Source organism: Protobothrops mucrosquamatus, unplaced genomic scaffold, assembly GCF_001527695.2.
Source record: "Protobothrops mucrosquamatus isolate PMUCROS unplaced genomic scaffold, P.Mucros_1.0 scaffold_310, whole genome shotgun sequence".
Lineage (NCBI taxonomy): Eukaryota > Metazoa > Chordata > Lepidosauria > Squamata > Viperidae > Protobothrops > Protobothrops mucrosquamatus.
In genome coordinates this window covers 1,320,182-1,338,718 of record NW_015386386.1, presented here as the reverse complement: position 1 = coordinate 1,338,718, position 18,537 = coordinate 1,320,182, and the positions used below count along the sequence as shown (strand labels likewise).

Here is an 18,537-nt window from a genome sequence, read left to right as displayed (position 1 = left end):
ACATTTTTGTTCTTAAATTGACTGAAACATTATTTGAAATAAGAGCTGTGGTATCAGCTCTTCTATGCCTGTATTTTCTAAATAAATGAACTCAAACAGGATACAATATTGGATGGTGTATTTCAAACCTGCAGGTGTTGTGAAAGTGAATTCAATTTCAGCATCAATCTGCATTTTAAAATAGTGGGATTTCAGACTTCCAAGGCAGCATTGATCACACATGTTGATGAATTCTTTAGTGAAACTGGGATGATGATTTTGCATCCATCCTGGCCCTTCTTGGTGTCTTAATAATCATCAATCCCACTGATTCTGATTTAGGGAGCTAGGAGTGAAGGTGTGGTGTGGTTATGGCCCTTCTTCCACTGAGTTTCCTTCCAGCAAGTGGTGATTAGAGGGAGAGATTCAGTTCTAACTCCCTGTTTTTTGAAATTTTTCACCATCTCCCCACTCCTATACAATTATTATGGTTGATCACACACTTTGATTGGATTTGTCTCCCTATTGAATCCTTCCCAAGGACCTGGGATAGGTAGATGTTGTTGTTTAATAATATTAAAGGTTTAATAATATTAAAGGAACAGCAGGATGTAAGCTGTTCCATGCAAAGCTGCCTTTTTCAATTACTTTGGTAGTGATTTTGTCAATGCTAATGGTGTCTAAGTGGAGTATAACTTCTTCAGTTCTGAAGATGTTTCTTGGATGAGAAGCAAAACGTTTTCAAAGAAAAATCAAGAAAGTCCAGTTGCCCCTTAGAAAAAGCAACTTTGGGATACCTATAACCTGGATGATTGAGAATCTCCATAGATTTCTTGATTTTGTCCTTCTTATCTGCCAGTTTAGTTTCTTTGGTATTCAATAAGCTTTCCTGATGTACTAGATTCAAGATGTCTTTTTCACTGTCCTTCAAATATTCTACCAATGCCATTTTTTCTTCTTCAACTATCTGGTGCACTTGCAACATTCCTTAGCCACCTAAGCTCTTTGGTAAATAGAATGTCAATATCATTGCATGGATGAAGGGCATGGTTCATTGTCATTGTTTTTCTGGTCTTTCTATCTAGGGTTTTTATTACTTCTCCATGATTCTAGCTTGATCCCAATGCACTATATCTGCTCTATATCTAATTACTTGAATTACCAAGTGTAAATCCTCTAGATGGTATTCACTTTTGTACAGCAATTGTGTCTTTAATTGTATCATTGCTTCTGATGTTGCCATTGACCCCTGTTATTTTTAGGTATTTGATTATCCAATCATGTGTCAGGAAGTCAAATGTTTTCTTTAATCAACGCAAGCTACATTCAAGTTGGTCTTCTCATCCCTGAGATCTGGAGATTTTTTACCATTAATTATGGGAGGGGTAGCACATCCCAGACATAAAGAATATGCAATTTAGGATAATCCTGGACTTGCACAAGGGCAGTGGCAGGATGCTTACTTCACTTGTGAAGAGTCCAGGGTCCAGTTTGTGGCATTATTCATAAGGAGCATTGCTAATATTGAGGAGTATAAGATACTATGTTAGTAATAGTGGAGAAGAATGCTTGCAAGTGTTGTATAGGGACCTGTGCAATTGATGATTCTTATGGGTCTTGAGTCCACCAAATTGGATATAGTTGAGAAAGAAGCTGTGGCATACTTACCTCCAAGTATTTTGTCCCATATCACAAGAGTCAACAGGGCAGATAAGTTTTGGGGCTCATCTTTTAACCAACATCATATGATAGGACCTAGGATATTTTGTTGTTGTTCAGTCACTAAGTCATGTTTGACTCTTTGCCAGGCACCTGTCCTCCCCGTCTCCTGCAGTTTGCCCAAACTCATGTTCATTGTATCAATGACACTATCTAACCATCTCATCCTCTGCTGTCCCCTTCTCCTTTTGCCTTCAATCTTTCCCAATCTTTCCCAATGACTCCTCTCTTGGAATTAAGTGGCCAAAGTATTTGAGCTTCAGCTTCAGTATCTATCTTTCCAATGAACAGTCAGGGTTGATTTCCTTCCTTCCTGGTTTGAGCTCCATGCAGTCCAAAGGACTTCAAGTATCTTCTCCAGCACCATAATTCAAAAGCATCAATTATTTGGTACTCAGCCTTTCTTATAGCCCAACTCTTACAGCCATACATTACTACTGGGAAAACCATAGATTTGACTATATGGACCTGCTTTTTAATATGCTGTCTAGATTTGCTATAGCTTTCCTCCCAAGGAGCAAACATGTTTTAATTTCATGGCTGCAGTCACCATCTGCAGTGATCTTGGAGCCCAAGAAAATAAAATGTATCACTACTTCCATTTCTTCCCTTTCTATTTTCCAGGAAGTGATGGGACTGGATGCCATGATCTTAAATTTTTAATGTTGAGTTTCAAAATAACTTTTGCACTCTCCTCTTTCAACTCATTAAGAGGCTCTTTAGTTCATCTGCACTTTCTGTCACTAGAGTGGTATCGTCTGCATATCTGAGGTTGTTGAAATTTCTCCTGACAATTTTAATTCCAGTTTGTGATTCATCCAGCCCGGCATTTTGCATTATGTACCTAGGATATGTGCTTCTCTGTTGAGAGTAGGTCCCTATAAGTCACCAAAGCCATATTTCAATGAATGAAGTTCAAAGTTTCACAAACCAATCAGACAATATTTCCAATGGCTAAAACCTCCTGGCACAATCTGGAATTTCTAATTACTTTCTTTTTGTACATTTTCATCACAGATTCTTAAGCAATGTGGATTTCAGTACAAACACTTGATAACAGTGCTATTAAAATATCTATTTGTGTGAAGAAAAAAACTAACTTCAGAACTAATTTTACATGCATGGTAGGAGAATGCCAGGAACACAAGAAAGTAACCCTACTGAACTCATTATATCCTAACTACGCAATACACTGTACCCTTTCTTCATAATGCACGCTATCATTTGCCAAATACACATAGCATTGGAATATTTCCAGTGTGAGCATTGTTTTGTCTTGCTAAGACTATAAGTTGTTGGTTGTGAAAGCTTTTGGACACAAAAGAACCCATCTATTTTCTTCACATATCTCTAAATGATAAATACAATGTCTATTAGGAGTGAAATGCTTTGATTTTTGCAGCTAGAGTAATATTCTTTCCTCTTTGTGATCACAAATGGTGCTATGTTTATGTATGCTTAAACATCTCCCACTAAATGAATATTACACATTGCAGAAATGTGTAATATGAAATTTGAATAGCAGCATAGGCCTAGAATATGACTCAAAAGTATATGAGTTGGAGTGATTCCATGAGTAAGAGATCAGTTTAAATCTTACACATGTGTCTTGTGGTTCCATAGTGGAAGGAAGAGTGAAGTATAACTATACTTACAGAAATAATCCATCAACATTAAATCAGTTTTTTGTAGCAGAGGTCACCCTCTAGTAGAAAAAAAAGAAAAAAAACTCAAATGTTTAGCAGAGCAAACTCAAAATTGGGAGAAATAACAAAATTCCATCTTGAGGTCATATAAAACACCCAGAATCAGATTAGGAACCAGATCTGGGCAGCAGAAAGCTGAACACCCAGTAAAGAATTTGGTACTCTTAACTTGGCATACTCCTTAATTAGAGCATACCTAACAAGCAGAGAACAAGAGCAAATGATGGAACACAAGACACAAGAAGAATAGACATCACATTCTTTGTACAGAGTTGTTTTTCCTGCTGCCACACTTATTTTCTTTGGCTCTAGCTTTCCTGTGTGAACCTTTTGTACTGGATGCAAGATTAGATTAGAAATAAGAATCCCTGAATTATGCACTGAGTTCAGAGACAGGAAGATGAGGAATTAAAGCAATTCCTATCACAAAATGAAAACACTAAAAGCATTGGTGCATAGTGTACATTCAAGTAAGTTTTTTTGCTAGCCAAAGCTAACTGCTGCTGCTTTACTTACAGATTCTTTTCAACTTTAAAGGACACTTGCTATGCTGATTTTAATTTGCTTGCATTTTCTTCACAGCTGTGACTATAAGTCTCAAATATTTGTTTGAATGGATTTTAATGTTCTCAGTTATCAGGGCCTTTCCTGATCATTTGATGTTTTGAAAATTCTATGCTAAATGAGATGTTTGCATTAGTTTGACTTAGGCAGCCAAATGTTTGAGCTCTGGGTGATGGAAAGGACTGGAAGCTTGTCACTAGAGTTGTTAGTCACATTATCATCTTTATGCTAGAGGTGAAAAAGTGAAAAGAAAAAATACATTAATGAAGAAAATGCAATTACATTCAGAAAATGGCAAAATTGATAATGGATGCTACAGGAATGTAAACAAAGTTTTCCAGGTTTGAAGATAGAAATAGCATAGTTGATAAACTCAATTTGTCTTTTCCATAAAATGCAAAAAGGAAGGACAGGTAAAGACATCTATGGGAACAGTGGAAGGGGGCAGGCTTAATTATTTATATCCCTTTTTCGATCTAGCTGGATCAGTTAAAGACACATTTTCTAAACTTTGACTTTCTAACACTAAAGATCAGGGATTACAAAAGGCTGAACTCACATGTGCTTTTATGGAGGCTGAATGTATTTACATGCTACATTTGATCCCTATATCAGGATTAAGAATAATTTTCAGTAAAAATGACACCACTTCATAATTTTATTTGATGATGAGTATTCTATTTATTCACTTACTTAATTATAAATGACAGTGGATGTATTGACATTTTAGAGGTCAATGTTTCTCCAGAAATTGAGAATTAGTCAATATTTAAGAGCATCTAATATGATAGTGACATGCAACATCTATCAGTATGCAACATTACTTGAAAAGAAAAGGAAAGAAAATTAAACATATTCAGAGTGGTGGGCAATCTTGGATGGATTCAGGTGGCAGAGAGATCCATCCTCAGTGACTGATGAGAAGAACTAATGGGCATCATGAGATGGAATGTAGAAACTTGACTGGACGGGCTGAGGAGGGTATTAAATTTAGGTTAGTAAGTTGGAGGAAATGAGTGTATTGGAAGATGATTAAACAGAGCATGATGGCCTCTGACTGGATAATATTATATGAAAATTATGTACAAATATGTGTCTGTCTTTTAAGTGTAGTGGTGGGGAACGTCTTTTAAGTGTAGTGGTGGGGAATCTGAAAGAGAGACAAAACATGCATCTTTTGCTTTGGAAGTGTGAAAGAGAAAAATATTTTTTGGAGAAATCCTCTTGGAGGTAGAACTGTGAATAGTATTGTTAGTTTGAAAGTCAGACATCACTTTTCCTTCATTCTCAGAATCTAGAGCAAATTATTTATCTTTTTCTCACCAATTTGTTTTTTTATATCTGGGTATTTTTCTGCAGCAGTCATTTTGTGATGGACCAATTAAGCTTGCTAGATGGACTTTCCATGTCACAAGAAGTGAACATTCTATTTCATTAAAGTAATAAAAACCATTTTTAACATTTTTCATGTAAAATATAAACTACAATTATTTTCTAAATTTAAAAATGTAAAGCAATTGAACATAAAACGTGATATTTTTTATTGACTAACATTGTTAAAACTTTAGGTAAAGGCCATCACATCTTAAAATGAATTACTGGCATGAAATTAGCTTTAAGAATAGAAGGATCCTATAAAAGCAAGAACATCATGATAGGGCAGGTCATTCTTTGTAGGCTTCTGGAGAAGCTATGTATGAATAAGCATTAAAACTAATGAATATATGTCATTCTTCTTAAGATCACATAAATTATTTGATATGATTCTCAGCTCTGAAAAAGAAGTAGAGAAAATGCTGTTGTCATAAAAAATAATGTACTTTGGCATCAAAGACTTTGAGAGACAAGATTTGTTGTGGCCCTACCATATTGATGGCATTTGTCATACATCAGCAAAATTACCAGATTTGCTGTCAAAAATGTTGAAATCATGGAAGAAAGGGAGATAACACATGAGGAAAATCCATGTCTATTTAACTTCATCTTACCCTGCACCTTTTAATGGCATAAAAAAATCCAGAAGTGTATCTCCTATTGATTTACTTGGAGGAAATATATATTTTAAAAAACAGCAACATTTATTTGATAGAAAAGAAGAAATAACATATTTCAATTCCCAGTAATGACACTCTAGCAGTATAAATATATCACATATAGCCATCTGGCTTTATATTGCTCAGATATATAATTCACTAGAATTAATGTTAAAGTAATTAAAATTTGCTCCCAAAGGAAGCATTTAGCAAAACAGTCTCCAGAGAACAACTGGGAACTTAAACAATTGCTAATGTCTCTTTGCTCAGCATCCTTACAGTCATGCTGTTTTTTTACGCCAAACAATATCCCAACTGCAATACTCATGTGACTCCAGTTGGATACCTGGATGAAGCACCTGACACAGTTAAGCCTGTGAAGGAGAGAGGGGACCATGTTAGATTTGCTGCAATAATTCCCTCCCCTCTGTATCTTGCTATAGATTTTGTCTTAACTTACCTGTATAACTATGTATCTCTCCATCCCTGAGTGCTGGCGAAGACGTTGCCTCGCAGAGGAGGCAACCATCCCCACATGTGCCTGCTATGACATCAGCAGGATGCTGAAGCCTGCCTGGAACAGTGATCGCATGGAGGACTAAGCAGAAGCACCCTGGCAACTGCTGTTGAGATTGCAGGGTTCTTTCTTCTAAATGCATGGAATTTGATGTGCCACGAGCCCTTTGCCTTTTGGAAGAAGTCTCTGCTGGCAGTATGCCATTTTAGTCACAGCTTTGCTTCTCACTGACTAAATCAGTGACTATGCTGAGAATCTCAGGCCTCAGATTCTTGTGAGCACTTTGGCCATATCTGGATGTCTAGAGCAGAACATGAAATTCCATTATGATATCCATACATATAAATTATCCCCAAGGAATAGGGCTGAATAGGCAGTCAAAGTATGAGCTATAATCTGTCATTCAAGTGGTGCCATTATGTCTTCAGACTCTTTTCTTAGGATGAAAACCTCCCAAACACAGACATTGTCTGGCTACTGGCTACTGCTAATTTTACTTTCTCTCTGTCTCTGTTCATGGACTTTTTTCCAAAAGGCAAAGGGCTCATGGCACATCATATTCCATGCATTTATAAGAAAGAACACTGCAATCTCAACAGCAGTTGCCAGGGTGCTTCTGCTTAGTCCTCTATGGGATCACTGTTCCAGGTAGGTTTCAGCAACTGGAACCCTAAGAGGCATTGCCCTTACAGCTTTATTGATGGAGCAATTTGCAATACAATTCCAGGGAATTGTTTGGTATGTAAGTCTTTTTCTTTCAAGATCCACTTTTCTTGAGCTATAATATGCTTTTGCCATGTATGTCATTGTGTTTTTGTTGATAATGGATGAGGCACAGAAGCTTTTTGAGGCACAGAAATGAAATAGATATTTCTGCCAGGATCCTGAGGCATGTGGATTGGAATATGTAATGGGAAGAATTAAAATTAGGAAGATAAATAAAGCGTAGTGAGTCTTGCCAGGCAATGCCCTGCAGAACTTCCTAACTGTGATCATAGGATCTGGTCCTTTGATTGCCAAAGAGCAATGAACCAAAAAGGATGGTTGGATGGGCCATGCAGAAGTCTACTGTCCATGTAGTATTCTGGTAAATTAAGTTGTGCAAATTATGGATTAATATCCCTCCTGCCCTCCCACCCATTTATCAAATGTCTTCCTTTTATGCTTGAGCTGGGGCATGTTGGTCTAAATTCATAAAAAAAGTGATATCACTATTCTTGAAATATTTTCTGTAGAAAACATGAGATTTTTCCATTCAGGCAGCTTCTGAATTATTAGCAGGAGTGTTTGAGTTTGGAGTTGGAGGCAAAAACTAAAAAGGCCATTTCCCTTAGCGTGACTTTGCTATTATATGGAGTCTGCCCTAAGGGCCTCAGAGACCTCCTCTTTCATTTGTTTGTGCTTAAGACATGATGGCTTTATATGTATTCCAGACCTGCAAACTACCATCACTACCCCTTCCAACTTCTGTTTCTCATTTCCTGCTTTCCATTATCACATCTCTTGCTTCCCTGCCCTTATTTATACTTCACGGTTGATGGTGGAAGCTGAAGTCACCATCCATCTCTCTGCTTTAGTCTGTTTTGTCCTCATCAGTGTGGACTTTTCTTTCTGAATAGATCTCTAACCTTTATCCCGGGAAGGCAATGTGTTTTCCTTGCAGGCCTCCTCCCTTTTGTATCCTGTGCTCCAAACAAATGACTGAGAAAAAGAACAAATATAGGTAGTCCTTGACTTATGACCATATCTGAGCCCAAAATTTCTGTTGCCAGCAAGACAGTTGTTAAGTGAAATTTGCCCCATTTTATGACCTTTCTTGCCACAGTTGTTAGCTGAATCACTACAGTTGTTAATTTAGTAACATGGTTGTTAAGTGAATCTGGCTTCTCCATTGACTTTGCTTGTCAGAAGGTCACAAAAGATGATCACATGATCCAGGACAGTGCAACCATCATAAATATGAGTCAATAGCTAAGGGTCTGAATTTTGAACGTGACCGTGGGGATACTGCAATGGTTGTAAGTGTGAAAAACAGTCATAAGTCACTTTTTTCAGTGCTGTTGTAACTACAGTCAGTAAACAAACTATTGTAAGTTGAGGATTACCTCTAGGCCCTGCAGAAGACAATATGAAGCATGATATGGGAGTGATGTTCTACAGTTGTATTGTATTCTCTATGTACTGATCCAAGAGGGTTCATTAGCAGTGCATCCCCCTCATTGTTAACTCCCTGCACCTACTGGAAATATGTGACTAGCATTCTCATTGACTCCATTCCTCATGGGTGGTTTTTTCCCCCCAGCATTGGGTTTGTATATTCCAAAATTTTTGTCCCATCCCAGATGGATCACACTTAAGTTGTAACAGGTGGCTAACTCCTAAGTTCAAACATTTCATTGCAGATTTCTCCAGTCTGTTGTTATCCAATATTTCGAATTATTGTCTTTGCCAGCTCTCAAAATTCTATTTACAAACATAAATGCAAAGCAAATAAGAAGAACAGTCTATGTAGGGAAATATTGTTTAAATATTGAATGAATGAATGAATGAATGAATGAATGAAGTATATTTTTTGATGTTTGCTTTTTTTTTCTCTTGTTGTTCTATTTAGACATGAAGAGGATTGCCAGACTGATTTTCCCACTCATTTTTGTGCTGATCTGTGAGGTGAATGGAGCGAGGCGCACCAAACCTCCAAAGAAGCGCCCAACTCCTTCACTCCCTGAGCCAGTTGAGCCGACTGAGTTCCCTCCACCTCTGCCCCCAGGACCCCCCTCAGTTTTTCCAGATTGTCCCCGAGAATGCTTCTGCCCCCCAGATTTTCCTTCAGCCATTTACTGTGATAGTCGCAACCTGAGAAAAGTCCCACTTATCCCACCCAGGGCCCAACATGTGTACCTACAAAACAATTTCATTGACAAGCTCTCTGAAGAATCTTTCAAGAATGCGACAGGGCTGCGGTGGATCAGTTTGGACAACAACCGCATTGATTCAGTGGGATCCCAAGTACTGCAGAAGTTGGATAACCTTATCTTTCTATACATGGAAAAAAATTTCCTTAAGGAAGTGCCCAACAACTTGCCTCCCAATCTTGAGCAACTTAGGCTGAGCAGAAACCGTATCTCCAAAATCCCTGAAAATGTATTCAGCAAATTAGATCACCTCCTCCTTTTAGATCTTCATCATAATCAATTGGATAATGGAGACTTCAAAAAGAATACGTTCAAGGGGCTCAAGAACCTCATGCAACTCAACCTGGCTCATAACCGGCTAAGTAAGATGCCTCCTGGGGTCCCCAAAGCCATTCACCAGCTCTTTCTTGATAAGAATCAAATTGATAATATCCCCAACAATTACTTCAAAGATTTCTCCAATTTGGCTTTCATCAGGCTTAACTATAATAAACTGTCTGACAAAGGATTGCCTTTGGACACTTTCAACATCACCAATTTGCTGGTTTTGCATTTGGCATACAACAACCTCACCAGCATCCCCTACATCAGCCCCAGGTTGGAGCACCTCTACTTGAATGACAATTCAATTCAAAGTGAGTCGGCACAAATCTGTAACTCGTTTAGACCTACAAGAGAACCTGTTTGTGGGGGAGAAAGGGAGTGGGAAGAGGTAGATTATCTCATGATTCAACATTCATTTTAAAAGCTCCAAAATGACTTACTTATATTGATGCTTCCAAGAGAATTTCAGTATTAAATCTTATTCTCCCTCTTTGTTCTTAAATCATACTCCATGGGGTTCCACAAAATTATAAATTCCATCTTGCCCAAAGCTGTAACTTTATGACTGTTAGGACAGATGACTGAACAGAACAGGGTGGGTGGGTGGGTAGAGAGGAGTCAGGCTGAGAGCAAATTGTTCTTTTCCATGCAAATTATACTATTTCCATATAAAGAAACATTTAGATCTTTCCACATAACAAAAAGGGAAATTATTTTTATGTTTCTTTGATATAGGGAGAGAGAGGAAGGGAGGGGAAAAACTCAGCATCCTTCCATTTACTTTTCTGCTGCTTCTGTCAATCTATAGCTAATAGATTTTGGCTTGTAGGACTGACTTGTTTTCCAAAGACTTTTTTCTTCGCTGAGAAAGCACTGCAAATCAAAGCAATTTTAATTTTTTTGCACACTATTTTTCCATTAATTTAAATTAATGAGTAACTGTGTAAAGGAAGTGCGGAGATAAAACATCAATGAGTTTTCACATTTTGTGTCTTTAGATATTTAAATGTGATTTTTTTTATCAACAGATATTTCTCCTACTTTTGGGTAAAGCCTTAATAATTTCATAGATTAGTTTGTATCCTTCAGAATACAACATAGTTATAGAAAAATAAAACATTTCTCCTTCCTGTTCCCAGGAGTATGTTCAGCAGAAGTTCTCAACATCTGTTGCCTTAATTGAAAACATCTACATTTAAGAAATGCAGAATTCTTTCCAGAACGTCTTAACAAGGAAGTAATAAAGAAAATAATGAGCCGCTGTACTTCAAACCAACCCCAAAAGCTTGGATTTTTCTTTCAAGTTAAATTTTTGGCAACTCAGGAATGACAACCATGTAGGCCAATAAAATGTCCTTATAAGATAGGCCTCATATAGGAAGGACCTGACTCCTACTTCAAAACCAGGATTTCAGTAGATAATCATAACACTCTTTAGCATCTTAAATTAAAAGGACTGAAGATTTATTTTAAAAAGCTATGCATATGTTTCTGAGCATTAGTCTGAATAGTAAGGATAAAAAAATTTCTTGCAGCAGATATATATATGTATATATATATATTAATTTTACTTTTTATATTACTGGTTTAATATACAGAAAGGGAGGAAAGATTAGAAAAATACAAAAGACAAATAGCAGAAACAAAGGGAACAAGAAAAAATTAAATATAACAGAATAACAGAATCGGAAAGGACCTTGGAGGCCTTGTAGTCCAGTGGTGGCAAACCTATGGCACTCATGCCAGAGGTGGCACTCAGAGCCCTCTGTGTGGGCATGTGCGCCATCAGCCCTGCCTCCCCCCGCAGTCCCCTCATCAGCAGCCCCCTGGAGGAGAGTCGCCCCAAGCGCGGCCCCCATGGAGCAGTGCAGCCAAGGACATGGCAGCCAGGCAGCGGGGACAAGACTCTGCCCTCACACCCCGTTGTATGCTGTTGATGCTGTGGGGCGCAGGCGGAGGGTGTAGCTGCCATAGCGCTGCTGGGCCACCTGGGCGATCTGTGGAGGTGGTGGGTGGCCCTGTGGGTGGGTAGAGCAGGGGTGCAATGGGGTGGGGGATGGTGCGGGGACACAAGGTGGGGCGGGGGTGGTTTATGGGCACTCGGTCTCTAAAAGGTTCATGATCACTGTTCTAGTCCAACCCCCTGCTCAAGCAGGAGACCCTATACCATTCCAGACAAGTGGCTGTCCAGTCTCTTCTTAAAAGCCTCCAGTGATGGAGCCCCCACAATTTCTGAAGGCAAGCCATATATACTACATAAAGGAAATAATACAGTCTAATGTTTAAATATTTCATTAAACCATGACCACACATCAATGAGCTTTTCTATTATATTGAAAATACCAGCTCATAAACCAAAAGTAACCATGTATAGTTGATTCAACTTTGTACATCTGTAGTTGCATTGTCTTTCCAACACTCAAAGTAATTATTTTACTGTCTCTCCACACACATACTACTTGATAAAGCCAGCAATCTTCTAATATGGCATGTCCCCGATTTTTAATTCAAAAATATATTCACATCATACTGTTTGATCATGGCAATGCCATATTAGTAACCCTATGATTATTAAGCCAAATTAGGAAAATACTGGGATGAATCCATATCTTATGATTAGCTGTCCCCTCATCCTTTTTATACTTCCAATATAATGAGATTGATCAACTCCTTTTGAAACACTGGTGTGTATGGTGGCTGTGAATAAGAAATTTGTGGAATTAGTCTGATTCAAAGGTCATACAAAACATACTTAATATTAGTGACATAAATATAATGAAAGCTATACCCTTTTGGCTCCATGCTTTAACAGAGCTGATTGAATAGGGTAGGATTATTTTATATATGCTTAAAAAATTGAATGACCACTTACTGGAAACAAACAATTACAGTTTTCTGTTCCTGTTTGATGTTATGTTTAATGTAGTTTTTTGCAGTCCAGACAAAAAAGGCCAAATGCAAGGCCCAAATAAGAAGTATGCCAGAAGCAGAGCAAGGTAGAGAGAAAGAGGAAGAGGGGAGAGTTACCGCTACTACTGCCATTCCCAACCCATCCATTGTGTTGGAAACAGGCCTTGGAAATCCTGGAGGCTTCCCCAGTGCTAGCTATAGGCTGGTTTCTTTCTCTTCTTCCTCTTATTTTTTTCCTGTATATAAACGAATAAGGAAAGAAAGGATAGGCATATCCATCTGAAAAACTATGTGAACATTTTTCACCAGTCAAGTTTAAATGAACACATGAAATGTACACACATATAAAGGAGTTGGAATCATGATACCATGATGCTGTCTTGCACATTTTGATCCCCCAGTCCAAATCTGCAAGATGGTATTGTGGCATCTCAATCAGAGGCCCACCCTCTTTGTGTATGGGTTTGGCTTACTATGTTACTGGTGGACCAAATAACATGAATGCTATCAGAACAGGAAACAAATAATTTTGACCTCTTCAATAGGTTCCTTCACCATTAGTTGTACTGACTAGGGTGTTTAGGTGTACAGACAAGCATCATCCAAAGAGTTGCAGGTTCTGTGCCCCTATCTTAGAGCCATGTTTCTACAACACATCCTTCAAATATTACCAACCCAGCTAGCATGCCCATTGGTACAGCATGATTGGTGCTGAACTGTAACAAAGTCTGCGATACCATAAAACCAAAAATATATGTTAGCAGCTTTTCAGACTGACATGTTTAAAAGGCATAAAGTTTTGTGAACTACAGCTAACTTTATCAGATGCATAGAGCAGCTAAATTCATGTAGGAGTTAAATTAGAATAAGGTAGGGGGAGGAAAAGGGCAGGATAAACAGGTTGGTTATGCTGAGGCAAGTTACATATAAAACAGATTACAGTACTTTCTCAATTAACAAGTATAATGTGTTAAAAATGTTGATTTTGTTGAGTTCTTCTGAGATAGCCTGATTTATTTTAATGTATGTGAGTTCAACAATTTCTTACTCAAGTACATTGTAAAGTTTATTTTTTCCAAAATTTGTAATCTTGAGGGACTGAAATGTCTTGTTATTATTTTATGCTTGTTTTGAACCTGATGTCAGTGGTTAAAATGCAGTAATGCAGGCTAATTTTGCGGACTGCCAATTGCCAGCAGTTTGGCAGTTCGAGTCTCACCGCTCAAGGTTGACTCAGCCTTCCATCTTTCTGAAGTCGGTAAAATGGGACCCAGATTGTGGGGGGCAATATGCTGACTTTGAAAACCACTTAGAGAGAACTATAAAGCACTATGAAGCAATATATAAGTCTAACTGCTATTGCTATTTTGGGCAAAGTTTGTCCTGTTTGTTCTATGTAGACTCCAGAGGGGCAATGCTGGCAGATGATGGTATAAATTACATTAGAGGAAGAACATGTAATGGTGCCTCTAATCATATGTGTGAAGTTGCTGGGATCTGTATGGCACTGCTGGTGTAAAATAGACATCTGGGCTTGTTACATGGTCTTGTTTGCTTGTTAACATAATTTTCTTGTTGTTTCTTGTTGCATGTGAAAATCTGCTTCAAATTGGGTGGTTATCTATATGTGGATATGGATCCTGTGACTCTATCTGAGAAAGTGCAATGTCATTTGGCATGTAGCTTATTAATAATGTGCTTGAGTGGCCCATTTCAATAGGAATTCTTGTCCATTGGTCTATATGGTCAGTACGGCATAATCTTGCATAATGTCCTGCAAGTTTATTGCACTTCAGCTCCATAGTACCATACTGGTTAGAAGATTATATAATTTATCATGTTTGATAAGGATGATGTAGAAGGCTCAGAATTCAGAGCTATCCAGAGAAGGAAACTCCAGATCCAGTTCTTGGCCTTCCCTTCTGTCTCTTTCTCTTAGTTTTGTCCACATTGCAGTCAGTCAACAAAAAGTACTTGATTGATTCCATAATGATTATACAAAGGGCACAGCAATAGCCAACTTAGTTTCCATGAGGATAGCTTAGTGAAAATTTCTGAGTTGTCAATACCATTCGCAATTAATAATAAACTTTGAGTATAACAGCGTTCTAGTAATGAAATATGAATCAAATGCACACCTGCAAACAAGCATTCAGTTAAGTATACTATATAACAAATATACTCGTTAGAAAGGCAGGCCATAAATGTTTTGTGTTTTAGGCTGTAATGAATAGATATGAAGAAAGATGATGGCAGTCTGCAAATTTGATGGGATAGATGGGGAACTCATCAAATTTGCAGACAACACCAAGCTGGCAGGAATAGCCAACACTCCAAAATACAGGCTTAAGATACAGAAGGATCTGGACAGACTTGAACACTGAGCACTATCTAACAAAATGAAATTCAATGGTGAAAAAAGCAAGGTTCTACATTTAGGCAAGAAAAACCAAATGCACAAGTACAGCATATTTTCCAAAGTGCCTGGAGGCAGGACAAGAAGCAATGGGTGGAAACTAATCAAAGAGAGAAGCAATCTAGAACTAAGGAGAAACTTCCTGACAGTGAGAACAATTAACCAGTGGAACAACCTGCCTCCAGAAGCGGTGAATGCTCCAACACTGGAAGTTTTTAAGAAGAGACTGGACAGCCATTTGTCCGAAATGGTATAGGGTTTCCTGCCTGAGCAGGGGGTTGGACTAGATACCTTCAAGGTCCCTTCCAACTTTACTATTATTATTATTAAATTTTCTTTCCATCTTCATTCACTCTATGGAGTTCTGCAACAGAGAACCTTTGTATCTCTGGAAGTTCAGTGTGCAATTTAGACTTCTAAGATACTGTATGTAGGAAGCCTCCATGGAAACAAAAGACTTTGTATTACAGTTTTCCATCAATGTGTGTGTAGAAGGAAGGGAAGGGATAATGAAAGCAAGAAAGTGCATGTACTAGCTCATTCATCCCTGGTCTTCACTGCACATTTCTAATTTTTTAAAGCAGTACAGAAACATATAGCTTGTAAAGTTATAGAAAAGATTAAAATAACCATCCTAAAAATTCTAAAACATTCTTACAAATGCAGGTTTTCTAAGGAGCTTTAGTACGTTGGTTTTATACTTGGATTTCACACTCAATGTTAGCCACTTTTTTAGATACTCAGTATTTAGGAGTGATTTATAGAGACCCTTTATTAAATGAATGTGGAAAAAAACATGGGAATCAAAAACTGAATAGGAAAGGCTTTGCTTACTGCAGGCAAGGGAAGTTTCTTCCATAATTTCATACAGAGGAGTAGAATTATAAATATCTTTAAGCCGGAAGGGACTATTGCAATAATACAATATTGTATTTGAATAATTCTGTCAATAGTTAATTGATGAATAATGAATACTGAAAGAGCAGAATGGAATATGAAACTGATGATCTCTGCAACTTCCCTGTCCCCAGCCTATTGCTTAATTCTGGGTTTTTCTTTTTTTTCTTTTTTGCCTTTAGAAATCAATGGGACTCAGATATGCCCCACTGGTCTGGTCTCCCTTCATGCAGCATCTTCAGATCTTGAAAATGCGCCACGTCTTCGCTACCTGCGCCTCGATGGCAACCTGCTGAAGCCACCCATCCCTTTGGACCTGATGCTGTGTTTCCGACTCTTGCAATCGGTTATATTTTAAGCCTTGCAGCAATTGCCACTCCTTGGGACTTTGGCTTTGTGCAGTGACTTGATTCCAGTCTATGTTAGACAAGGGGAATATACCTAAGCATCTCTACCCAGGCCCTTGCCTATCCTGCTCCACTCTGCTTCATTCTTCTTTGGCTACAGGAACCTCTGTGCTTTGTGCAGCTCTCCTTTTACACAGCCTTTTATGGATGCTTTGTGCCCATAAAATGTTGCATAGAGTCTTCTGAGATATGTGCAGCCTTCACAGAAGATAATGGCAATACTGCAATATTGATTTCTGCTACATTGCCCTTTATCTATATATCAAAGAGAGAGAGAAGGAAGCATGCCTAAATGCATCTAGCATGCAGCATTTCTTTTACTGCCTTGCGGTCTAGAGCTTCCCAGAGCGTTACTGATTTTCCAACATCACCAGGCGTACAAAATAAGTTAGATTTGTTATTACTGTCAGAGAGACAGTCAATATAATTTCATTTAAATGGGTACAATGTTAACGTGCCATTGTCTAATGATGCTGAATTAACAGGTAAGGGATAGTCAGACTAACAGGTAGCAATAAGTAGCTTTAGCAAGTGTGACCAAATGCATAATGTACTGTACATAGCAGGTTGCATATTGTGCAGGCAAGGCAGTATGTAGGAAATGAAATGAAGAACTGATAGAGAATTTCTTTCTGTTTGGACTCTTCGGGAATTAAACAGCTGGTGCAGTTTTACACTGTGGGATGTAATGAGCAACTAAATACAGCATGACCTTCAGGACTGGTGATGACATGCTTAGCAGCAATAAGTTAAATGACCTCCTCCTCTTCATAATTTAACTCCACAAAATTGGTTAAAACTCAAATGCAGTGCTAAAGAGGAATAAAGCAAATCCAGTACTAGACAGAAATTGCCACCGAATAGGGTGACATACTTGAACAGGACAGATGCATCATTATCATGATGATTTCAAGGGTATCTTTACATCTGATTTTTTCCCCCAAATTGCACCTAGGATTATGTCATTAATCAATGGAGCAATCTGTACCTCTTGAGGACCCGGGGCTTTGCTAGCTTTCTATGCATGGTAATCAGCAGCCTTAGCAACAGTTATCCAGGCATAATGAAGGAAATTATCCTCCCCCTCTGTTACTTCCTTCCCAGAAAAGCCATACAAGTGGAGGTTCAGTAAATAAATGTTAAATTGTACTTGAAAAATACTTTAGCAGTGGCTGGAACCACAGTACCTATGATTGATATGGTGTCCACAATAGCAAAACATGGCATACATGTTTAAAACTAATCAATATTTCTAACGCAGAATCTTGCAAGATCACAGCATTTATGCCTTTAGTCATTTTTATTTTTATTTTTTTAAAATTGGGGGTATTGTGCAAAATCATATGATGGTACTCGAAAAATTTGTTGATCTGTGAGCCCTAACAGTGTGCAAATGTAAGTAAATATAAGTAATCAAGCATTAGCAGATTTACCCTATGGTGTACAGGGATAAAAATCTCTGTTGTAGCAAAGCCAGAAGGAACTATTCAACACAGTCTTCCCATTTCTTGTGCTGTTCTTTGTTTGTGTTATATTTTGAATATACAAAGAATAAAGCTGTTCAGTAACAGGCAATGAAGTACAACGTAAGTAATCCTTTTTTAAAAAACACTTGCAGAATATTAATTCAGAGACACACCCAAACAATGTGAGCTCTTTTCCTGTACTCCGGATAACATTATGAAAAACATACAGATCACATAAAAGAAAACGTTTCTGCTTGGGAGTTTGATGAAAACTCATCTGGGAGCAAAGGCTTCAGGACTCACTGAGAAAATTTCTGAGTAAAAGTAAGGCTTTTTGAAAGTACCACCCTGTACAAAAAGCAAAATACATGTTTACCTTTTTTTAGCACAGTATGCATTCTTACTGGATCAGCAAAATCAAAGACAAGCCAAAAACAAAACTACAAGAAGCAATGTCACATGGCCACTCATTTACCGGATGAATTTGGTATCATACAGCCCTCACGGTATGTTATTTACTCTCCCAGTTGGCCTCAACAGATTTCTACAAATAAATATGATGCTAGAAGGTAGTGTTTTAGTTTAAACCAGTGCTTTTCAAGTTGTTTTTAAAACATTGCTTTAAAATAGAACAGCTTCCTAATATTTTACATCAATCGTTTCTTTTTCAAAAGTAAGAATGGACTG

General features: G+C 37.9%; 1 protein-coding gene across 1 annotated transcript in view; it reads left to right on the top strand.

Annotated features, from left to right (window-relative positions):
• Nucleotides 1-17,963, top strand: part of PRELP (proline and arginine rich end leucine rich repeat protein) — a 33,527-nt gene extending 15,564 nt beyond the window's left edge. The window contains exons 2-3 of the mRNA XM_015832165.1: nt 9,130-10,065; nt 16,160-17,963. Of these exons, the coding sequence (XP_015687651.1) occupies nt 9,132-10,065; nt 16,160-16,335 (1,110 nt within the window). The 5' untranslated portion in view covers nt 9,130-9,131 and the 3' untranslated portion in view covers nt 16,336-17,963. The remainder of the gene's footprint in view (nt 1-9,129; nt 10,066-16,159) is intronic.
• Nucleotides 17,964-18,537: the final 574 nt, after the last annotated feature.